Source organism: Bactrocera neohumeralis, unplaced genomic scaffold (assembly GCF_024586455.1).
Source record: "Bactrocera neohumeralis isolate Rockhampton unplaced genomic scaffold, APGP_CSIRO_Bneo_wtdbg2-racon-allhic-juicebox.fasta_v2 cluster09, whole genome shotgun sequence".
In the NCBI taxonomy this organism is placed as follows: Eukaryota; Metazoa; Arthropoda; class Insecta; order Diptera; family Tephritidae; genus Bactrocera; species Bactrocera neohumeralis.
In genome coordinates, this window is record NW_026089622.1 from 7,808,425 (window position 1) to 7,835,332 (window position 26,908).

A 26,908-nucleotide genomic window follows, 5' to 3' on the forward strand; every position below is an offset into this window, starting at 1 on the left:
GGAACTGCTCTACCGATTTCACTGAAATTCGACATATAATATTTTCTTAACACCCTGATGACATGTACGAAATATGGGTGAAATCGGTTCACAACCACGCCTTTTTCCAATATAACGCTATTTTGAATTCCATCTGATGCCTTCTCTGTATAATATACCAGAGAACGTATAATATAGAGAAGGTTCAACTACGGACAAGCGTGTGAACTGTCATGAATTTTCTATTAGCGGATTTCACCACTTTTGGCTCGGCAGGAGAAATTTTAACAGAAATGAGTGAACAGAGCTGAGCATTGAATGAAAATTATGCTCAGAAATATACATTGCTTTTACAGACGCATGTTGGCCTTTTGGCTTATATTTTTATACTTTTACATGCTATCATATCAATTGATATGAATATAATTTTGCGAATTTTTGCGAATTCATGCAAAATTGATAACATTATTATTAAATCATGCTATTTTCATGGTAATATTTGTAGTTAATGGGCAAATGAGTTACTTTTTAAACATTCATTATCTTTGATAATATTATATAATTTCGTATGCATGTATACATATATGCCATATACATACATATATGAAATATTATCGTAGTATTCTAAAAACATAATATGTATTTTACCATAATAATATATGAAATCATACCTCTTATCATTTAAAACTTTCGTACGCATCTATCCTGGAGATATGTATGCAAGTACAAATCAATTTCAAATCAAGATATTATCATTTATCAGTAATATAAACCCTGCAAAAATTCCATAACCGATTCTCAAACACATTCAAGCATTTTTACCAATACATAAAAAAGCATGTTGAAAATTTGTTGTAATGATTGGCAAAAAGAAACAACATCAAACTTTCACATTATGCTTTATTCATTCGCGCATATTGTGTGCATAGGAATGGAGCAATGTTTCATTTTACCGAAAAAGACCAAAACGAAGAAAATGGTGTTGCCCAATCGACAAAATCAATTAATTTGCAAAGCTTTTTTAAAAATTCGGGCAAATTAGAAGAAGAGAAAGCAATTCCACCTGTTGTGGCATTTATTTTCATGTCAGTGGCAGCACGACATATGTATCACAATTAATTGCATATTTACAAGTGAACGCGAAAGCCGCGAGTGAATTAACGAGAAGAAAACAATTACATCAGGTGAGTAAAGTGATATTATTTATACAAAAAATGAAGAGGAAAACATTTTATAATGAAATGTGCAAAGTTAAAAAGGAGTGTGAAAGAAGTTCAGTGCGATACGAAAGTTTATCGGAATTTGCGCGTGCTGATGGGGAAGATGGCGAAGCTGCCGCGGCTGCGCTACATTCTACTCCTGAAGATTCTTTCTCATTTTCCGGCTCAGAATGCCAGTCGGAAAATGAAAATGAAGTTGTTTCAAGTGCAGAAAAGTGCAAGCATTTAAAGTTATGGGCAATTAAAAATAATGTGTCTCAAGCCGTATTGAGCGATTTGCTCAGTGTTTTAAGAAAAATGCCCTTGTCTGCAAAAACTGTGCTTGAAACAACAAAAATTAAATCCGTTATAAAGAATATCTCCGGCGGAGAATTTACGTATATTGGCATTCAAAAGCATTTTAAATCAAATTCATTTCCATTTTTGAATGAAAAAAGTGAAGTGTTAATAGATGTTGGAATCGACGGCTTAAGGCTATTTAAAAGTTCGAACAGAGCCCTATGGCCCATTCTTGGTTCAATTGTTGGCTTTCCGAAAACCACTCCTTTCACTATTGCCTGCTTCTCAGGAAAACAGAAACCAAATAGCACAAATGAATTTATGAAAGAATTTTGTGACGAGGTAGTGTACTTGAGAAAAAACGGGTTAAAAGTCGGTTTAATAAATCCAATTTTGAAAAGTTTTAATATTCGTTTGTTTACTTGTGATTCGCCAGCGAGAGCTTTTGTGACTGGGGTTCAAAATCACAATTCAAAGCACGGCTGCCCAAAATGTTGTCAAGTAGGCACATTTAATAAAAGAAGGGTATGCTTCTCTAAAAATTTAAGTGAATTAAGAACAGATTTTTCATTCAAAAATAGAAATGATCCGGCACACCATAATTTAGAATTTCGGGAACAAGAAAACGTGCTAGAAGTAGCAGCTTTTGGAATGGTTTCTCAATTCCCTTTAGATCCCATGCACCTCGTCGATTTAGGTGTAGCTAAAAAGCTGCTACACCTTATAGTAAGTAAAGTAAACGTTAACGTAATGAATCAAAAGATCAATTTTGTTTCTTCTTGGGTTCCTTCTGAATTCGGAAGAGTTTGCAGAAATCTCAATGATTTAAAAAGTTGGAAATCTACTGAATATCGACAATTTTTATTATACTCTGGTATATTTATTTTAAAAAATTGTGTTGATGAAGATTTGTACTACCATTTTCTTTTACTACATGCTAGTATACGTATTCTCTCTTGCGAAAGGTCTTACAAAAGAGAAGCAAATATTGTACAACAATTATTAGAGGAGTTTGTTAGTTTGTTTGGCAATATTTATGGGGAACATTTGATAAGTTTTAACCTGCATGGCCTACTTCATTTGTCTGAAAGTGCTACAGAATTTGGTCCCTTAGACACATTTTCTGCTTACAAATTTGAAAATTACATGCAGCGCTTAAAAAAGCTTATTAAATCCCCTACGAATATTTTGCAACAGCTATATTTAAGAATTGAAGAAAGAAACAATTTAATAGAAGAAAACAATTCAATGTTTGACACGTTTTTTATAAATCCTAAAAAGAGAAAGATTCGTTTTGCTTCAGTCAAGAGACGGGACCTTTCAAAGTCATAAATACGAGTATTGAATCGGGAGCAGAAGTAGTAGTCGGTTACAATTTTAAAGAAATCAGTAATTACTTTAGTGAACCCCTTGAATCATTTTCTGCTCTTGGCATTTTAGTAGCAAGTGGGTTAAGTGAAGAATTAATACGTTTTCCAAAAAAAATATTAAATACAAATACTTTTGCGTACCTCATGAAAATCGTTTTCTTTTAATTCCAATTTTACACCACCTCTTTTATGACTTTGCACACTAGTTGTATGTTTATTCTGCTGTTTATCAAATCTGTTCAACTTAGAATTTCACTAATTTATATATATTTTTCTTTTTAAAATAATGCATCGTTGGAGCAATATGATGGAGTCGAATGATATTTTTAATGTGACGCCACCATCAACTTCCACTCCTAAGGGCTTAAAAAGGAAAAAAGTGCAACTATCGCATAATTTTTACGCTAGCTCTTCAAGTCAAGGTAAGAATTTCGAAATAAATATAGAAATAACTTTCTTCAGACTTTATGAAATGTTTTACAGTACTCACTCCGCACAGCCAAAACATGTTTTGCTCTGAAGAAACTGCAACTGCTTCCGAGGGCTTAGATGCAAACAAAGGTAATGTTAACCACTTTACGTAAAACATTAAAGTCAATATTTTTTTAGCACTTTTACTAATTATTCCTAGTATATAGAAGTATGAACTTGCTACAAATAATTTTATTCTTACAGATATAATGGCCAAGTTAGATTTAATTTTGGAAAAGCAATTGAACTTGGAAAGTCGCCTGGACAAATTGGAAGAAAACGTAAGTGATCATTATATTTAGGTCACTTCCTTACAGAAGTATACATTTTATATATTTTTTAATGCAAATTTTCATACATCTGTGTGTGCAAAAATAGCAGTAAAATTCAATTTTGAATTTAGCTGCTATTTTTGTGCACACAGGTGTATATCAATTATTACTATCTACATATGTACATATTTCAGATAATTAATAAAACTGATGTCATGGCCCACCACAAAATCGTGCGAGAGACGAAAGTCCTAGTAAAAAAGGTGCAGCAGACAGTGTGCCGCATCTCGGGAGAAAGTTGCGAAGACTTTCACACCGAACTGGCAGTTCTTATGCCAATGCAGACCTTGGATGCGGTCTTTGATTTGGAGGAGAAGATATTAGAAAAAAATTTTGAAGATGCAGTTGTGAGTATTGTTTTTGTTTTTTTTTCTTAGAGTACACATGTTTATGAATTAACAAAATCACAAAAGCGCGCGCTTCTCTATATTTACGTACACACATACATATACTTATATGTATGTATGTGCGCAGACATTCTACCACAAATAATATATGTATGTATGCGTACGCATGTAAATCAAAAAATACAAACATTCTTCTGGAAAAATAACAACCCTGCGAGAAGCATACTGGTAAAATGACTCGTAAAACGACCTGGAGCCGTGACGGGGACTTTCCGTAAATCTTTCAGTCACACTCTTAAGAGCCATGGGCACTTTTTTGACCGTTTCTTTTCATTACGTACCTAATTGTGTGATTGTATATACCGTTCTTACTCAAAGCTTAGTAGCATAACAAAATGTATAGCTGCACCGCTCATTCACGTTATATGTGCCCGGTGTTTTACCAGTAAATTAACTAGTAGCTTTTCCGCAGATTTACTAGTTTACTGACGGTCATTTTTTGAGAAAATGTGTGGTGAAATGAGAGTAAAACTTCTAGTGATTTGACAATTTTTTTGACCGTCATTTTGCAGTTAAATACAAAGTGAAATACTAAGGTTTTTTACTTGCCATAATGGAATACCGCAAAATATATTTAGAAATAAAAATCCATTTTTTTTGTATGTTTTCTTTTATATTAGTATTTTAAGAAAAATTTACAATTTTGTTATAAGTTTTTTTTGTTCAGCAAATAGCGTTTTTGCTTTTGCCTGTTGTGGCTTTGCTCAACGCTCTTTCGGACTTCCTTTTCGAAGTCGATGCGTCCATGCAGTTTGAAAATTTCTGAAACAAATAAAACATAATAACAGAAAACTTGGTAAATAAAGTTAACAATAGTATGAATTACCAAATAGAGCCACGCTAACTATTTTTAATTCTGAAAGCGATTTCTTCCCGCACCTCCCATCCCAATTGAACAAACTGAGGACTTCGTCGCCAAAAACTCGCTACATAACTATTTATTTAACTAATTAGTGAAATTCTAAGTTGAACAGATTTGATAAACAGCAGAATAAACATACAACTAGTGTGCAAAGTCATAAAAGATGTGGTGTAAAATTGGAATTAAAAGAAAACAATTTTCATGAGGTACGCAAAAGTATTTGTATTTAATATTTTTTAAGAATCTTCAGGAGTAGAATGTAGCGCAGCCGCGGCAGCTTCACCATCTTCCCCATCAGCACGCGCAAATTCCGATAAACTTTCGTATCGCACTGAACTTCTTTCACACTCCTTTTTAACTTTGCACATTTCATTATAAAATGTTTTCCTCTTCATTTTTTGTATAAATAATATCACTTTACTCACGTGATGTAATTGTTTTGTTCTCGTTAATTCACTCGCGGCTTTCGCGTTCACTTGTAAATATGCAATTAATTGTGATACATATGTCGTGCTGCCACTGACATGAAAATAAATGCCACAACAGGTGGAATTGCTTTCTCTTCTTCTAATTTGCCCGAATTTTTAAAAAAGCTTTGCAAATTAATTGATTTTGTCGATTGGGCAACACCATTTTCTTCGTTTTGGTCTTTTTCGGTAAAATGAAACATTGCTCCATTTCTATGCACAAATATGCGCGAATGAATAAAGCATAATGTGAAAGTTTGATGTTGTTTCTTTTTGCCAATCATTACTACAAATTTTCAACATGCTTTTTTATGTATTGGTAAAAATGCTTGAATGTGTTTGAGAATCGGTTATGGAATTTTTGCAGGGAATAGTCTCAAAAACCATCATACATACTTACAATATGAGTACACATGTAGATATGTGCGTATGACATTCCCACACAAACAATGCATACACAACATACATACTAACCTGCGTTCACATGTGGATATGTTACCCGCAAAAATTACAAATATTGTTTTACAAAACCAACAATCGTTTGAAAAAGTATCAGAAACCAATATGGCAGCCAAATTGCCGACGTCAAAATTTATAGATAGTAAATTTCCCAACAACAAAATTTTCATTCATGAACGCAAACGTACCTACTTTCAAAAAGCATATTCGATTCATTCATAAAAGCAGACGCCATTACATCTCCCCGAGCATGCCTTGCCTACAAGCGTATTTTCGCGAAGATTTCAAAAGCTAAAATTCATAAATTGAATATATTTCTGAAGTTGGAAATGGAAAAAGTCACAACCCCGCAAATATAAGTATTAAAAAATATTAGAATAAAATAGACAACATAGTTCATTTGTCGAATTTCAAGTCTAGAAATTTTCAAAGAAAATATTCAATATTTTTATGATTTTTGTGTACAGTCAATCCCGGTTAAGTAGTACTCCGCTTAAATGAAAATCATCCCTCTTAACTGCCTATGTCTTGCTGCATCTCACGGTTTGTTTTTTGAAAAACATAGAAATTATTGTTTTAAGTACCACTCGCTTATGTATACCTATCCGCACTCGCTTATGTACCATATTATATTTTTATTTTTAACAAACCAAAAAAATTCGGTATCTTTGACTGTGGCACATAACCGGGATTGATTGTATTTGTCAAGGAATGTGAAAAATATTTTGTAATTCTGAAATATTTTTTCGCAGCTACGTCGATATGTATGCAAGCTCACGCACAAACATACATATTTACGCTGGTTTGTTGGCGGAGCTGTACAGCGGCAAGGGAAGCGTTGACAAACGGCGGCCATTCGTTAATTTTTTTCGGCATAGCTCATTGGTTGCCCGTGACAACGGAGTTTTTGTATGAAACAATGGTTGTATATATTTACATGCAGACAAAAGTACAAACATTATGTGTTGTTTCAAATTTGTTTACATGAACACAAAATTACACAATGTGAATATGTGAACTTTATGCGTACGGTTTTTTAAAATATGTTTACATGCACACATAATTATATGCATATGACTTTTAAGATTTTATCAAAACGGGATTTTATCAAAAAAATTTGTATCATTACGGGTATGGTTTTTGAAAATCTGTTTATATGTATGTACATACATATAATTACAACCATAATGCTATAAAGATATGAACATGAAAGTTTTGTAACCTTAAGATAGAATTATATATACAAAATTATATTTTTGACACAACTACATTAATACATAAAAATATACATGTAAACAATAAATTAAATAAAAAGTATATACAGTCCACTAAATGTCAAGTGCAATGGTAAGCAACAAAATTGTAATATGAGACTTGCTCATAAAAATGTGAAAATCATTGCACATAAAAGAAAACTCATAAATTAGAGTATACATAATACTAATATTAAAATACAAAATATACATACTCGAAATATTAATGCACACAAGCAACAGATAAGAAAGTATCAAGCGTGTGTACGTATGTGTATAAGTGCGTTAGATGCACTAATCTAAAAAACTATAAAATATCAATGCGTTGGTATCTGAAAAATGCAATAAAAATATAATACATATTTACACATGTGTATGCACACTAAGCATACACACATATACATATATATATACATACATAGTTAAGAAATTAGAATTAAGAAATGTATTGAGGGAAGAAATTTTAATAAAGAAAACCAGAGTCAAAAGTGAACTCTCACAGTACAGACTTAAGCAAAGACTGTCTTAATCTGTACATTTGGTCCTTCGATCCTCTTTTTGAAAAAGAATCGAGCAAGTGCAAGTACTAGAAGCCTCTTAAAAGAAAAAGAGCATTACTTAGCCAAGTAAAAATAAATGTAAGCCGGAATAGCAAAGACTACCCGCATTTATAAAAATTACTTTTAGTAAAAGTTAAAAAAAAAATTTTTAAAAGCGTCCTTGTGGCTATAACAACAAGAACAGTGCAAAAAAAAATATATATATATATATATATACAAAACCATCTATAAAGAAGCAAATATGAAGAATTTGCTAACACGACAGAAGGAGTTGGGAGATCTAGCTGCGTTGGAGGAGCAGAAAATCCTGAGCGGAAAAATAAGAAAGGCTTCATGTCTGGAATATATGGATCATATTCAGACTGTTATGAAAGAGTTTACTGCAAATCATAATAAAATAATGGCTAAGAAGAGTCAAGAAGCTGAGGAATACATTGCGAAGAACTACTTCGAGCATGTAATGCAAACAATGGAGAATTCTATTCAGAATTTAAGAATTCAAAGTACTGCCGAAGGTGTTTCAGCAGTGAGCAGCATGTGGCAAATAGAATCTACGCCACAAACTATTCAGGTCGCACCACCTGAAGCCGCGTCTGGCGTTGAAAGAAAATATCAACGTCGAGCAAAAATGCTCAAAAGCACGATGGATGAAATACGAAGAAATGCATTGGATTCTCTCGAGCAAATGAGAGAATTCAAAACCAAGCTTCAAATACAATTTGAAAATGTTGAAGAATCATATTTTGAAACTCAAAATATCAAATTAGTTGAAACAACTAAAGAATCTATTGAGGAACAAATAGATGTATTTCGTCAAGAATACAAAATCATCATCGAAAGGATAACGGAGAAATTAAATAATTATAATTCACCACAAACAATGTATTCCAATATAAAACTGCAGGAAATTAAAATTCCGATGTTTTACGGTGAAATGAAACAATGGTCGTCATTCCACGATCTTTTTAAAAGTTTGGTGCATGATTCGAAGCACTTTACAGAAGTGGAAAAGATGTTCCGATTGAAGACATCATTAGGTGGAGAAGCTGGTAGATTAATTCAACATCTACCAGTAACAGCAACAAATTATGAAGCTGCTTGGCAAATTCTCAAGGAAAGGTATGAGAATAGAAGGCTACAATTTACAGCACAAGTAGACAGACTACTTGATCAACCGACAGCAAATGGAGAAAGTGCACAAAGCATGAAGCAGCTGTTAGATACCACCAAAGAATGCATTTATGCTTTAAAAGGGCTAAATCTAAATTTAAATGACGAACAAGCCATCATAGCTCGGATAGTGGTTCGAAAACTAGACAAAGAAAGTCTACGTTTATACGAGCAAAACGTAAAAAAAAGTAGGGATATACAAAGCCTAGATGACGTCTTCAGTTTTCTGGAACAGCAATATCAAGCTCTAGAAGCAATACGCGACAGAAAACCAACTAAATGGAACAATCAAAAGCAGCCACAGCGAACACCTACATTTTATACAGCGGCACAAAATAATTGTGTATACTGCAAGGTTCCTGGGCATCAAATTGGTGAATGCAGAAAGTTTCAGACATTGACTACGATGAATCGAAGAAGATTCATAACAAACAACAAGTTATGCTACATTTGCCTTGATCACGTATATGAAGGAAAATGTAATAATAAAAAGAAGTGCAATAAGTGTGAAAGAAATCATCATAATTTATTGCACTTCAATGAATTCCAAAAAGGAAAAGGAGGAAGTGAAGAAAATGTCACAAAAACATCTTCCACAATGATGACGAAACATTCGGAAATGGCGATACTCCTAGCAACAGCACAGATAAGGGTGAAGGCAGCAAATGGAGAGTATGTGACATTGCGAGCTCTAATCGATCAAGGATCCCAAAAAACTACTATTTCCGAAGAAGCATCTCAAATACTTCATTTACCAAGAAGAAGAGAAGTAACTGAACTACAAGGTTTAGGAAATACCACAGTGGGAGTGTCCAAATTTAAAATCAACATTAAAATCAAGCCGAGATTCCTAAGCAACGAGGCGTACAATGTCGAAGCACTAATTTTGCCGAAATTAGCGAGTGCTCAACCAGACAAAACGTTTAAATGGGATATAGAACAATTGAAAAACTACACTTTAGCTGATCCCAATTTCAATAAATCAGATCGAATCGATATTGTCATTGGAAGTGACATATATGCCGACATACTAGAAGAAGGTATATTTAAAAAGTATATTTAAAAAATATCTTTATTTATGGCTTAATTATGGATCGAAGGGTCAAGCTACGAAATTATTTGGATCGAATACTAGGTCAAGCTACGAAATTGGGCTGGATATTGTCGGGAGTTTTACAACAACCGAGAAAAAACAATACAATTTTAGCAGCGGTTACTACAACATTGGAGAAGTTTTGGGAAATAGAAGACACTACAACTCCAGCAGATACAGCAGATGATGATGAATGCCTAAGAATTTTTGAAAAAACAACAGTAAGAAATGGAAATAATCGATTTGTCGTCAATCTACCTTTTAAACAAAAAAAAGAATTAGGCGATTCTCGCAAACAAGCTATGGCGAGGTTTCTTAATCTTGAGAAAAGGTTCGCTACAAATAACGAGTTAAAACAACAATATGTGCAATTTATGAAAGAATATTCAGAAATGGGCCACATGGAAAAAGCAAGTGAAAATAAATGCGGAAAATACTATTTGCCACATCAAGCAGTGATTCGAGAAGACAGTAGAACGACTAAACTACGAGTAGTTTTCGATGCGTCTGCAAAAACTACAAATGGAAGTAGTTTAAATGACATCCTCTTCATAGGACCGAGACTTCAAAGAGATATATTTGACATTATAATCAAATGGAGACTTTGGCAATATGTATTAACTAGTGATATTGAAAAGATGTTTCGACAAATTAAAATAACAGATAGTGATCAAGATTACCAACGTATATTGTGGAGAGAAACAAAAGGAGAGCCGATAGAAGAATACAAACTACAAACAGTTACATATGGGACAGCATCAGCTCCTTTTTTGGCAACGAGAACTTTACAAGAAATTGCCAAACTATGCGAGCCCCACAACTATTTGCTTTCAAACATCATTAAAAACGACTTCTACATGGACGATTTAATGACAGGAGCAGATTCAATAGATGAATGTAAGGCCATTCAGTATGAAATATCGAAACAACTACAAAAATATGGATTTCACTTAAGGAAGTGGATGTCAAACAACAGTGAAATCATAGCAACAATTCCGGTAAATAACGCGAATGAAGATAAAAATAGCAGAAGACGAAACAATAAAGACATTGGGTATTCAATGGGATCCTACCAAAGACATGTTTGGATTTAATACGAATCTTTCAACGCAAAAGCTGGTTACAAAAAGACAAGCTTTGTCTGATTTAGCGCGAATTTTCGACCCAATGGGATGGCTTTCACCAACAACCGTTATAGCAAAGTTATTTATACAGAAACTTTGGTTGATGAAACTCAACTGGGACGAGTTACTTGACGAGAATTTAACAAAAGAATGGCAAGAGTTTATGCAGCATATACCAGAGATAAAACGAATAAAAATTCCTAGATGGTTTGAAACTAAAAACAACTTTAAATTTGAACTACATGGATTCGCAGATGCTTCAGAGAAAGCTTATGCAGCAGTTGTATATACTAAAGTTGGATCAGTTATAACAATTGTTGCTGGTAAAACTAAAGTGAATCCAATTAAAAATAAGAAAACGTTACCAAAACTGGAACTATGCGCGGCTCACCTACTTGCTAAATTGCTGCAAAGGATAAAAACAGTCATCAACAGAGAAATGAAAATATTTGCTTGGAGCGATTCAACTATAACGTTAGCATGGATAAATAATTGCCAAAGTAAAGACAGATTTATTAGAACACGAATAGAAGAAATCAAATTACTTGTTTCCAATGCGAAATGGCAACACGTTGGAACAAAGGACAATCCAGCTGATGTAGCAACCAGAGGGGTACTGGCGAACAAACTAATAGAACACGATCTATGGTGGAAGGGACCAAAATGGTTGCGAGAAGAGGAACATCATTGGCCAATAAAGAAGATTATTCAAATCGATGCAACGTATGTGACAACCTCAGAGGAATTACATTTCTTGGATAAGGTAATACTTAAATATTCTAGTTTAAGCAAATTAATAAGGGTAGTAGCTTATATTTTGCGATTTGTAAAAAGAATAAGAGGGAAAAAATGCCCTGAATACTTAGTTAAATCTGAAATGAAGGAAGCTGAAGAAATGTTAATAAGATATCAGCAAAAATTACAATTTAGAGAGGAAATTCAGAGTTTAGAAATAAAAAAAGAAATTAATCATAAAAGTAGCATTGCAAGCTTAAATCCAATTTTGGATAATAAGGGAATCCTTCGTGTAGGAGGTAGATTGGGTAATTCAAATCTTCAATTTAATCAAAAGCACCCAATAATATTAAATAAGTCACATTTGTCATCATTGATAATTGAAAATATTCATAAAATAACTTTACATGGAGGAAACAAGTTAATGGAATCAATGATTAGAAGGAATTACTGGATTGTTGGATTGAAGAATTCTATAAAAAAGACAATTCGAACTTGTAGTAGATGCGTACGTTACCGCAAAGAAGTAGCAAAACAATTAATGGGAAATCTTCCAGAATTCCGAGTATCTATGTCAATTCCATTTACACACGTTGGTATAGACTATGCAGGACCGATTCATATGAAATGTTCAAAAGGACGAGGACAAAAAACATTTAAAGGATATATAGCTGTATTTGTTTGTATGGCAACAAAAGCTATTCATTTAGAAGCAGTAAGTGATTTAACAACCGAAGCGTTCCTAGCTGCTTTGAAAAGATTTTTTGCTAGAAGAGGTAAAAGTCAACATATATATTCGGACAATGGAACAAATTTTGTCGGAGCTTGTAGAAGATTAGACCGAGATTTTAAAATGGCAATCAAAAATAATTCAGCCGTAGCTCCCATATTAGAAGCAGATAAAATTCAATGGCATTTCGGGCCCCCGGCAGCTCCTCACTTCGGAGGAATTTGGGAGGCAGGAGTGAAGTCGGTGAAATATCATTTAAAAAGAGTGATAGGCGAAACTAAATTGACATTTGAAGAAATGATTACTTTGCTATCACAGATTGAAGCAATACTGAATTCACGACCTTTATGTGCGATAGATAGTGAAAGCGATATAGACGTTTTAACGCCTGGCCATTTTTTAATAGGATGTCCAATAATAGATTGTCCTGAAGCAATTAATGATAACCAAATAGGTTCATTAGATAGATGGAAATTAATACAAAAACTTAAAAAAGACTTTTGGAAACGATGGGAAAGCGAATATGTTGTAATGTTGCAACAACGCATGAAATGGAAAACCAAACAAGCTAATCTCGTACAAGGACAAATAGTTATTATTAAAGATGAAGAAACTCATCCAGCCAAATGGCCATTAGGAAAAATTATTGAAACTCATCCGGGAAAGGATGGAAATATAAGAGTTGTAACTCTAAAATTACAAAATGGCATACTTAAACGGCCCGTTCACAAATTATGCCCACTGGAGGTAACAAACAGCAGTAGAGCAGAGGAAGCAAATCATGTGACAAGTTTGCTGACTTCGAGAATAACAAAAAATACTGCAACCTCAGAACGACCGAGTAAATCAAGCAAATTGATGATGTGGTTCTTAACGATACTCATGCTAGCAACACAAACTAAGTCATTATACATTAATGATACATCTAAATCAGGAGCTTCAGTGACTAAACTAAAAAATAATACAGCAATATATTTGGAACCGATTAGTAAAATGGACATAATAAATTCAAAATGGAATTTAATAGTCTATTACGAATTAGGTACTTATTATGATCGGATGCATAAAATACAAGAATTTATTAACAGACTTGAAAATCAATGCAAAATATTGACCTATTACGAAGATGCCTGCATAATGATTACTGCAACTTTAAATGACAAATATAATAGTCTTAAAGCAAATAATGAATTGTTTATGAAAAAACAAAATAGAAAAAAGCGAGCACCATTCGAATTCGTTGGTTCAATTTACCATATATTATTCGGAATTATGGATGCTGATGACCGAGAAAATATGGAATCAAATATTAGAAATATTTTCGACAACCAAAAAGATATAGCAAAATTGTTTAAAAGGCAGACATCGGTAGTTGATTCTACCATAAATATATTAAAAAAGACAACAGATGAAGTTAACCGTAATTTTGAGAAAATGAATCAACAACTTAATAAATTTTATAACGAACTAATAAAAGATCAAAATGCTGAACGAAATGACCTTGATGTTTCAAATATTAACCATTTCAATAGGAATAGTTATGGACGAATGTGAAGAAATCCAAACTTCAATAATTAATCTTCTAATTGACATAAATCATGGTCGCATAAATCCAAAACTATTAAAGCCTTCGCAACTTAATAAAGAAATTGAATTTATTAGAAACAAACTACCACACAAATTAATACTACCTGGAAGACAATCGGGTAACGAATTAAAAGAAATTTATAAATCGATGACTGCTAAAGGTTTAATTGTTGATTCACGGCTAGTCATAAACCAAGTTTGAGAAAATTTCCTTTAATATCGTATGAACCGTCAAATCGCATATAAATAAATGTTCTACTAACTCAGAGAATCATAAATTTAGCTTGGAAATCAGCGACGGATAATTCAAAATAGCAGGGAATATGATTATTCCAGAAATAAAGGCAGAATATTTAATATACAAGTTTTATTTGAATCAATATTCACTTATAAACCAAGTAGATCTAATAAATGTTCTACTAACTAAGAGAATCATGATACCAATACGTCATTTACATATTTTTCAAATACCGTAATTTTAGCCGCTATCATCATTGGTTCCTAAATAAATATATACTCGTATTATACAGAAAAGGCATCAGATGGAATTCAAAATAGCGTTATATTGGAAGAGGGCGTGACATCAGGGTGGAAAATATATACCGAATTTCATTGATAATATCATGTGAAGTAGCAGCTTTAAAACAATTAGAAAATGAAGCATGTGATTTCAAATAACCTTCTACAAATGAAAACGTTTGGATAAAATTATCTTCTCAAAATCGGTGGCTTTACAAATTATTTGTAGGGGGCACGCCCACTTTTCCAAAAAAATATGCTTCCAAATATGCCCCTCCCTAATGCGATCCTCTGATATATCTAGAATTTGATAATAATCAACAAAATGCATATAGAAATCCCTAGTCAAGGCATTATGACAATAAGAGAAGGATGCACAGTCCGGCATGAAGGAGTAACTGTAACAGCATCTCATCACATACAATCTGAAATTAAAAAAGAATTGCTATCCTCTTCTTGGGTTAAAGATATTGAAGATATTCCAGAACTACAAATAAAACCTTTTGATTCAACATTAATAAACAATACCAAAGATATCGTACATCTTAAACAACAAATAGAACTCCTCAAAACAGAAAATATAAAATTAAAAGGTATAAATTTTCATCACGTAAGTGGTCACGTTTCGCTAACATTAGTTTTGATAATAGCATTAATCATTACTATTTTATATATAAGATCCAAATGTGTAACAAGAACTGTGACTGTTCCATTTGAACTTCCAGTTAGACATAATTAAAAAATATTAATAATAAAACATAATATACAAGTAAAGTTAAGATACAACTTTGGCCCCTGGCAGAATGTTCATAAAGATATGAACATGAAAGTTTTGTAACCTTAAGATAGAATTATATATACAAAATTATATTTTTGACACAACTACATTAATACATAAAAATATACATGTAAACAATAAATTAAATAAAAAGTATATACAGTCCACTAAATGTCAAGTGCAATGGTAAGCAACAAAATTGTAATATGAGACTTGCTCATAAAAATGTGAAAATCATTGCACATAAAAGAAAACTCATAAATTAGAGTATACATAATACTAATATTAAAATACAAAATATACATACTCGAAATATTAATGCACACAAGCAACAGATAAGAAAGTATCAAGCGTGTGTACGTATGTGTATAAGTGCGTTAGATGCACTAATCTAAAAAACTATAAAATATCAATGCGTTGGTATCTGAAAAATGCAATAAAAATATAATACATATTTACACATGTGTATGCACACTAAGCATACACACATATACATATATACATAGTTAAGAAATTAGAATTAAGAAATGTATTGAGGGAAGAAATTTTAATAAAGAAAACCAGAGTCAAAAGTGAACTCTCACAGTACAGACTTAAGCAAAGACTGTCTTAATCTGATGTACATAGATAAGTTTGTTATCAAATGCATATATGGAGAATATCTGCAAATGATATCCATAGTCGTTTGCGCATTGTAAACACTCGAATCTGTAAGCGTACATTTGTAAACATTGAAATTAGCATCACTTTTCTCATTTAACAATGAAAATGCTCAATTCTGCTATTTTCGACCCCTTCATGTTAAATATTGGTGAAATCCGCTAATAATATTTTTGTGGTGACAATCGGCACACCCTGAACCTTCTCTATATTATACGTTCTCTGAATATACACATTAGGAACGAATGATGATAGCAAAATAAAACTTTACACAAATACGGTATTTGAAAAATATGTAAATGACTGATAATGAAATCTCGATTATCACTTTATCATGCGAGAGTATAAAATGTTTGGTGACAGCCGAACTTAGCCCTTCCTTACTTGTTGCAATTAATTTTTTCTTTGCGAAACCAATTGATACATCGAACGTTCTACAAATTTTTACTTTACTTTTTGTAGAACGTTCAATTTTCTACAAAAATAATTCGGTGGCTGGCCAAACTCGAAAACTTTGCTAGCCAACCATACTGACACATTTTTAACTACAATGATGTCAGGTGAGTAAGACGCGTACTTCGTACGAAGGAAAACGTTAATTTATGTTAACATTGTGAATCGGACCTTTGTCCTATCGTGCGACTTTTCAAGCAAATTTTTATACTCTCGCAACAAAGTTGCTAAGGAGAGTATTATAGTTTTGTTCACATAACGGTTGTTTGTAAGTCCTAAAACTAAAAGAGTCAGATATAGGATTATATATAGGGTAATATATACAAAAGTGATCAGGGTGACGAATAGAGTTGAAATCCGGATGTCTGTCTGTCCGTCCGTGCAAGCTGTAACTTGAGTAAAAATTGAGATATCATAATGAAACTTGGTACACGTATTTCCTGGCTCCATAAGAAGGTTAAGTTCGAAGATGGGCAAAATCGGCCCAGTGCCACGCCCACAAAATGGCGAAAACCGAATTCCTATAAAGTGTCATAACGAAGCCATGAATAAAGATATTAAAGTGAAATTTGGCACAAAGGATCGCATTAGGAAGGGACATATTTGGACGTAACCTCCTACTAAGTTTTTTGTGCATATCTCGAAAACTACTATAGCTATGTCAACCAAACTCTATAGAGTCATTTCCTTCAGCATTTCCATATACAGTTCAAAAATGGAAGAAATCGGATAATAGCTTATGTTGTTGAAAATCACTAAAAGTGCGTTAACCGACTAACAAAAAACGTCAGAAACACTAAGTATTACGGAAGAAATGGCAGAAGGAAGCTGCACCCAGGCTTTTTTTAAAAATTGAAAATGGGCGTGGCGTCGCCCACTTATGGACCAAAAACCATATCTCAGGAACTACTTCACCGATTTCAATGAAATTCGGTATATAATATTTTCTTAACACCCTGATGACATGTACGAAATATAGGTGAAATCGGTTCACAACCACGCCTTCTTCCAATATAACGCTATTTTGAATTCCATCTGATGCCTTCTCTGTATAATATGTATATACATTAGGAACCAATAATGATAGCGGAATAAAACTTTACATAAATACGGTATTTGAAAAATATGTTAATTACGGATAATGAAATTTCGATTATGACTTTATCATGCGAGAGTATAAAATGTTCGCTGACACCCGAACTTAGCCCTTCCTGTTGCGAGAGTATAAAGAGGCTAAAAGTTACAAGAATATTTTTTAAAATTAGTTCTAATGAAACCTTTTCTAAAACCCGGTTGCAGTGAACAGGTTCTGGAAAAGATTCTATTGGAATTGATTGAAACAACTTTTTTAACATGCATATAATCAAAAGAAAGTAATAATATCTTACTAATAATAAATATATTTCATAAATAACGATATTCTTTGAAGAAATTTCTTGATCCGTTGGGAATGCACAGCAAAACATTACACTTTGAGCTTCTGTATCTTGTTTGACCCTTACATCCTTTCATTTTGCATCTTCCCTTGTCTGTTGTGTGTTCTGGCCAATGTTGATTTCCGTCATATCGTGAAGAAGTTGAGGCAGTAGTAATACGCTTTTTGTTTGTGGTCGTGGGAGTAATAGGAATATCTTGATTTAGGCTTTAAACATGTTTATAATAGGGCGAATTTTGTAAAGTTTGTCTCCCCCTTGTGGGTCTGTTGTAAACTTTAAATTATTTCGTACAAAATGGAATCTTTGCCTGGTAATATTTTCCGGGAATGACGGTATTACGGTACCAATTGTCCAATACATTTCCAAACGCGGATAACTAATGGTACCAATCATTATTTGTAGACCTAGATATTTCAGAAGTTCTTCTTTAGTTAAATTAACGCCTTTTCCATTTTTAATAATTGAAGCCTGGTTTGTTGAAAATACCACTTGTTGAAGAAATTCTTCTGTAAAGTACTTTAAAAAATACTCCATAGGTAATTTTGTATTTTTCTTTGGGTATGTTCCAGAAAAAGATGTTTCTGGATTAGTCCAGGATGCTCTTTTCCAACGAAATTCTTGAACTTTTTTAAATGGAACCTGTGGAGTATTAAAAATAATTGGACTCTTCTGAACTGTCCCATCAACTACGTTACTGTCTACTATATCAAAAATCCTATCATCTTCATCGTTATTGTCTACATCAATATCTTCTATGTTGATCTCATATGGACCTTCCCTAGAAAGTTCTTCTAGTATAAAGTTGTTATTTCTATCGAGTGCACCAAATAAATTGTTAATAACTTCAGATTCTTCTGGTTCGTCTAAATCAGAAACATCGGAACTGACAAAATTAGTTAAATTTTTTTCAATTTCAGCGTCCTCTAATTGTCTTGGCATTTTTTAATTAAATAGATGATATCAGAGCTAAAACAAGAACGTCTGTATCATAGCAGCATCATACGTAAAATGATTTTATTTGTATTGTGTGGTATCATTTACAACCACAACTTGTGTTTGTATCCATATGGATACATGCAATATTTAAAAAATCCGCAGAGCTTTTTTTTGTTTAAACCATAAATTTAATGATGCGAAAAGTTAAAATAAGTACTTTTCTTTATGTTGAGAGTATTTTTCTTTTAAAAAAATGCAATTATATGAATGTTATTTGTAAAATAAAAAAACATCTTTCCCAAAACCAAAAAAAAAGTAAGTCAAATTTTAAAAATGCTATATTATTCTCAGTTTTATAAATATCCCAATGTTTTTTATGTATAATGATTCATAAGGTCTTAAAAAACGGTATAATGTCGAAATGTAAGTCAATTCTTTGACTTGGCGTATTTTTAAATGCTTGCAAAGTTGAGTGTATCCATATGGATACAATATAGCGAAAGGGTTAATAAAGGCGGTAATTATTATATCGACCGTACTCGTACTTATTACGCAAGAAAATGTATAGTACACTATTATCGCATATTTTTTTTACCAGTGATTGTTCATAAAAATATAAGAAAATCACAAACCAATATAGTAGCTAAAAGTTAATAATAAACAAGTAAGAAAGAGTAAGTTCGGAATCAACCGATCTTTTTATACTCTTGCAACTTGCAAGAATCAAAGCCGGTAAACCAGCGGATCGATATCCAAGAAATTTAATACGCTCTCTCATTTTCACTGAGTTATTAAAGTCACGCGGTAGATAGAAAATCTTTATATTAGATACATGGGGGCTAAGGCATGCATTGGCCCGATTCAACCCATTTTTGACATACAGACATACCACTGTCAGAGAAGGATTATCCTTGAAGTTTAATTATATCTCACACGTTGGTCGATATATTCGATCAAAAGTCAACTATAGATACTGGGGTCCAAATATTAGGTACCTAGGAGCTTGAACGGTTTTGGTTGGATAATACCAATTTTCAATTTTCGATCACAAACCGGTATACACGAAAAGCAGTGTAGGCGTGATTATTGTTCGATTTCACCAATTTTCGCAACGTGAAATAGGAATATAAAAGGAAGGTGCGAAATCGATCGGTGAGGTCACGAGACATGGGATTTAACCAAAAAGTAGGCGGTGGCACGCCCATCGTCCATCGTTCTCCCACCATCTCGAAGGTAAAATTTTGTCTCTGGCGTATTCAATTATTGATTTATCACGCTTTTAGTAGATTTTAACAGTACCTTTAAATGGGGAGTGAGCGGGCTTATCCTCCGATTTCATCCATTTTCACACTGTAAGTAGGAGGTCTAATAAGATTGGTGCTGTGTGAATTTGGTTTTAGTATTTTCAGTGGTTTAGGAGATATGTCCATTAAAATTTTTTTCCCCACAACTGCCCCTTACTACCGAAATCCCCTGTGTCAAAATACAGTTTTATACTTATCTTATTTTAGAGCTTAGGCACTATATAGGTTTTCTACGAAAGGAGAGTATTTTCTGCACTCTTGTACTACAGTAGTTACACACTACAAATTACACATTCATTTTATTTAGAATATACACCCAACTCTTTTTTTACACGATAGATACGTTCCTCAGAAATCCGTGTAAAAAAACCGTGTAAAAAAGAGGCGTTTCCTATAGTAAAATGGGGGATACGTTCCATGCCATCTCAAAACCGTGTAAGATGAAATAAAGAACTACATTTATTTCGAAAGAACCGTGTAAAAAATGTTGAAAACTATAAAATTTCAGATATGCATACAAATTGTATGTTCATATGGCATTTTATTGAGCATTAAAACATAAAATACATAATCCATACAGGTGAAAAATTGATAGATTAAGCAAAAAACAAAAAAAATCTGTTAATCCAGAATTAAGAACAGAAAAATTACAATAGAAATAAAGAAAAAATATTTACATAGCTACATAAATATTCGTCGCTACTTGATAACAAGCGCAATTGTTTGCGATGAACTGGACTAAAGTCGGTATCATCGCTGGATATATCCATTTCAGCAATGTAAATATCATGCGAACAAAATGTGAAGGTAAGAGTTATCGAATAAGTGGATTTCCCAGCTACTACTATGTATGTTCATTTCAGTAATGGTGCTAAGTGTGGTAAACACAAACATAATTACAAGACAGTGATTTTGAAACCGTACTAGATTAAAAGAATTTACAAAAATTTTTTTTTTTAACCGTCTAACTTCCAATCCGTGTAAAAAGAAACCGTGTAAAAAGAGTTGGGTATATAATATATAAAAATATATACTATCGAACTATTAAACTAGATTTTGTAATAACACTAACTTCCTTTTATTCGCTAATCTCATAAGTGTGCAATTAATAATAATGATGAAATGGCGGGGTAAAATTTTAAGGAAAACAAAATATTTTACTGCCTTGATTTAAAATTTTAATTTTATGTGAAAAACAATTTTTTCAATTTGGTACTTACCTGGCTCAATGACGTAACAAAGAGTTATTATTTTAAAATTAAGGGCTGTCATCAGAAGGAAAATTGGATGTGCGTTTAACACACGAATACTTTCTTGGTTCCATACCGATATCCTCCACATAAATATTTTAATGAATAAATCCATTGAATATAAAAGATTAAACAACCATATAGAAAACACTGGTTCTGTAAAAGTACATATTAAAACATTAGAATTAATATAAAAACTCTCATTATACATACAGCTCTTACAATAGATGCGTTAGTATTCTGTGAGTATAAGACAAGTGCGGCATTTCACCAAAATCATATCCGTTAAAATTAACTTTAATATCATTTTCAATATACGTTTTACTTAAGTGAGTTTAACTAGGACAACGCCGCTCTAAATGCGGCCAATCAAATAGATTGTGTCATCCGTAATTCGAAATTAATGTAAACGATTTAAGAAATTTATAATTATTATGGCATCGACTGATATATATTATAGATGATATTGATATCATCGGCCTCAACACCCGCGCCGTTAGATCTGCTTTCTCCAGACTGGACAAGGAAGCAAAAGAAATGGGTCTGGCAGTGAACGAGGGCAAGACGAAATATCTCCTGTCATCAAACAAACCGTCGTCGCACTCGCGACTTGGCAATCATGTCACTGTGGACAGTCATAATTTTGAAGTTGTAGATAACTTCGTCTATCTTGGAACCAGCGTAAACACCACCAACAATGTCAGCCTAGAAATCCAACGCAGGATAACTCTTGCCAACAGGTGCTACTTCGGACTGAGTAGGCAATAGAAAAGAAAAGTCCCCTCTCGACAAACAAAAACCAACCTCTATAAGTCACTCATAATTCCCGTTCTGCTATATGGTGCAGAGGCTTGGACGATGTCAACAACTGATGAGTCGACGTTGCGAGTTTTTGAGAGAAAAGTTCTGCGAAAGATTTATGGTCCTTTGCGCGTTGGCAACGGCGAATATCGCATTCGATGGAATGATGAGCTGTACGAGATATACGATGACATTGACATAGTTCAGCGAATTAAAAGACAGCGGCTACGCTGGGTAGGTCATGTTGTCCGAATGGACGAAAACACTCCAGCTCTGAAAGTATTCGACGCTGTACCCGCCGGGGGAAGCAGAGGAAGAGGAAGACCACCACTCCGTTGGAAGGACCAGGTGGAGAAGGACCTGGCTGCGCTTGGAATATCCAATTGGCGCCACGTAGCGAAAAGAAGAAACGAGTGGCACGCTGTTGTTAACTCGGCTATAATCGCGTAAGCGGTGTCTACGCCAATTAAGTAGAAGAAGATGTATATGAACTACACACAATGTGGCGAACCTGGTAAAACGCAGCCTTTAAAGTTTTATTTAGTCTTATATTCCAACAACAGGTTGCTAACGAGTACAATAATTTTGTTCACCTAAGGTCTTTTCCTATTACCTAAAAATAATAGAGATAGATAAAGGGTTATATAGATCAAGATATCGTCATGAAAATTTGTACACATATTCTTTGGTGTGTGTCAACATCTATTAAAAATAGGAGAACTTAATGAATAAAAGTGCAAAAGACATTGAATTGTACAACCGAGATTAAGCCGTTGCTAATCGTAAATGATGGACGTGGCACCGATCACCTTTAGGTGAAATCACATATAACATACTAATTTTATCATATTTTATTCCAACATACCTTATGACGATTATGTGAATGAGTTATATATTTATAAAATTGTTAAATATGGATATTCTCGATAATAACTGCGCAACGTCAAAAATTTATGCATTTAGTCCAGATTTTTATTGCTCCCTTGTGTTTTGACATTTTCTTTCACCTGATTGTTTACTATGGTCACACATTTTGATATTCTTATAAAACTAAGTAGTTGGATTAACAATTTATATTTATTTATTGTTGGTTTTTATTAAGTGTGTAACTTTCCCAATTTAAATATTAAACGCGAGTCAGATCGCCATGTCTCACGCTGGTATATTAATGGCCTTGCCCATCTTAAATGTGCAGGACTGACAGGAAGAATCTTCTTCTTCTTCTCAATTGGCGTAGACACCGCTTACGCGATTGTTGCCGAGTTAACAACAGCGCGCCAGTCGTTTCTTCTTTTCGCTACGTGGCGCCAATTGGATATTCCAAGCGAAGCCAGGTCCTTCTCCACTTTGTCCTGCCAACGGAGTGGAGGTCTTCCTCTTCCTCTGCTTCCCCGGTGGGTATTGCGTTGAATACTTTCAGAGCTGGAGTGTTTTCGTCCATCCGAACAACATGACCTAGCTAGCGTAGCCGTTGTCTTTTAATTCGCTGAACTATGTCAATGTCGTCGTATATCTGGCACAGCTCATCGTTTCATCGAATGCGATATTCGCCGTGACCAACGCGTAAAGGACCATAAATCTTTCGCAGAACCTTTCTCTCGAAAACTCGTAACGTCGACTCATCGGTTGCTGTCATTGTCCAAGCCTCTGCACCATATAGCAGGATGGGAATTATGAGCGACTTATAGAGTTTGGCTATTGTTCGTCGAGAGAGGACTTTACTTTTCAATTGCCTACTCAGTCCGAAGTAGCACCTGTTGGCAAGAGCAATCCTGCGTTGGATTTCCAGGCTGACATTGTTGGTGGTGTTAATACTGCTTCCCAAATGGACGAAATTATATACAACTTCAAAGTTATGACTGTCAACAGTGACGTGAGAGCCAAGTCGCGAGTGCGACGACTGTTTGTTTGATGACAGGAGATATTTCGTCTTGCCCTCGTTCACTGCCAGACCCATTTTCTGTGCTTCCTTGTCCAGCCTGGAGAAAGCAGAACTAACGGCGCGGGTGTTGAGGCCGATGATACCAATATCATCGGCATACGCCAGCAGCTGTACACTCTTATAGAAGATGGTACCTTCTCTGACAGGATGAATCTTAGATTCTATTATTTACGGTAAGAGTTGCGTTCGTCCAGTTTAAATTGCAGATCGATTAAAATTGATCTGGTTATAAACAGACGCGCAATGGCTTTAATGAAATTGGGATATTGTAACCCTCACCGAAAAATTTAGGCACTACGAACAATTGGTCAAATATTTTAGTTGTCTAAATTATTCTAACGATTCTTAAAAGCCCGCACTAAGCGTAAACGTCCTTCACGTGAAGTAATAGATATATCTTTCTGATAAACCATCAACATCCAAAGATCTCAATTCCCCAAAATCTCTAGCTAACGGTAAAATGCGTTTCAATGTTCAAGACGCTCCCTCTAAAAATGTAGGAGTGTCTGTTAAAAATTTGGTAGTAATATCGCCTAAACAATCTATATTTCTTTCTAGATTTGCCAAAGATATCTCGGGTGAGACTATAAAGTCTTATGTTTTGTTGCATTTAAAAATTGATGGGTCCTTATCCGTAAGTTTAACTCTAACACTAATATATTTTCGTTTAAAATAGACGTTTTCTGGAAACCTTTAAAAAGATTTTAGATAGCTCATTCTGGCCACCCGAGGCTTTTGTATGTGGATTTGTGCTAAAACTTAGAAGTCAAACTGAGGGAAAAGTTGGTAAAATTCCGAAAGCATCTACGGAGATAAAAACAACTGAGTAGGTACTAGAAAAGAATGCCACTACTAGAAATTAGCTGAGTATTTATTATTAGAATATTGGAGGTCATGTTATTATGAGTATTTATTATAAGAATGTACTGAATGCATAAATTTAAACAGTACTAATTATAATTATCATATAATTGGACTTACAGAAGCATTTGTAAAACCTTATATTTTTTAATATAAGATCTTAAAAACCGATTTTCAAGTATTTAGATGTGATCGGCTGACCAGGGAAGGTGTTCTATTAGTCGTACATTATTATATTTCTTGCGAAGATGCCCTCGTTCCTGGAACTAACCAATTTTTTGGCTTTATTTTCTTTCTTATACATATATGTACCTATCTAATCGGATTATCCGTACATATGCAACATGCTTCTTTAATCGATAGTGTTATCTCGATGGAAAATAATTCTGATTCAATAATTGTGTTGCGTGATTTGAATTTACCATGTACATCATGGAAAGCTTTTGATGATTACATTGTACCTATTTACAATCGGTATACTTTAAGGAAGTTTTGGAAAACATGTTCGAGTTGGGTCTGAACCATATTAATTTAATTCAGAATAAACTTGTAAGTGCTTAGATTTAGTACACATCAAAAATGTTCTGTGATCCAGATAAACCATCATGTTTCACTTGAGGTATCGTATTATTTTGCTTTTTAAATAACTGCTGGCATCACAGGCAATGTACTGGATAGTAATCATCAAACCCTTAATGTCTGTATACGCTTTAACTTTGCAAAAGCTAACTTTAAAAAGTTTATTACTGAACTTTCTATTGTAAATTGGCTTTGAATTGAGTGTCTCTCATTTAAAAAAAAACTATTGTGAAATTATTTGAGAAGTATGTTAATAAACGTAAAAATACAAAACCATAGTTATTGAAAGATTTAAAAATTTAAAAACAACAAAACTCAAGCTTTTGAACATTTTAAAAGAACTGGTTCACTTGTCAACTATTTCAAATATTCCGCACTGCGTCAACAATATTCGGACCTAAACAAAAAATGTTATAAAATTTACTTAAATAAGGTTAACAATAATATAGTACATAATCCAATATTGTTTTATATATTCGTTAACTCCAAAAGTAGGTTTCCCAAATTTCCGTCCACAATGAAATACAAATCTATCATCTCATGTGACAATCACATTGTTTCCAAAACGTTTGCAGTACTTTTCAAGTCAAACTGCTCTACTAATTCCCCTAAAAAATTTTCCTATCTACACGTGATCTGTCCGAATACTCCTCCAATTATTTTTGAAGTAGGCGTCTTACTTGTTTTAAAAAAGTTCAAATCATCTTTTAATTACGGCCCAGATATTATACCCTCTTGCTTATAGAAAAATATATCTTCTTGCCTTTGACTTCCCCTCTTAAAGAAGGTATTATTTATATAGTATTTCCTTCAATATGTAAACAATCGTTTATAATCCCTTTGCATAAAAATGGATTTAGATCATATATCGAAAACACTAGGGATATCGCAAAACACATACAATTTTTGAAGCTATCATTGCAGACCATACAACTTTTTCGATGTCGCCGTTAATTTCTTCTTCTCTCCATGTATTTCATAAAGGTAAATCTAATCTAATAAATCTACTTGAATTTGTAAACCATGTATCATTGGTTTTTAGGGAACACAGGCGTACGGATCTTCACTGACTTTACCAATAATAAAATAAGGTAATCTCCCTACTCTCGAACATGAACTTAATTTTCTAGGCTGACTTGGTTTCTTCAATGGGTAACTTCTTATCTTAGAACACAATAAGTAATATTTTAGGATACTATTTCTGAATAAATTAATGTATATTCAGATAGTAGCGAGGTAGTCATCTTGGCCCGATTCTGTTATTGTTATTTATTAACGATATCAATTCTGT

The 26,908-nt window shown here is 33.4% G+C and overlaps 1 protein-coding gene across 3 annotated transcripts in view; it reads right to left on the reverse strand.

The window, feature by feature from the left end:
* LOC126764475 (tyrosine kinase receptor Cad96Ca) overlaps positions 1-26,908 on the reverse strand; it is a 244,431-nt gene that overhangs the window by 203,055 nt on the left and 14,468 nt on the right. For all 3 annotated transcript variants that reach the window (XM_050482159.1, XM_050482158.1, XM_050482160.1), the window contains exon 2: positions 21,405-21,590. In XM_050482159.1, coding sequence (XP_050338116.1) covers positions 21,405-21,549 — 145 coding nt within the window. In that variant the 5' untranslated portion in view covers positions 21,550-21,590. The remainder of the gene's footprint in view (positions 1-21,404; positions 21,591-26,908) is intronic.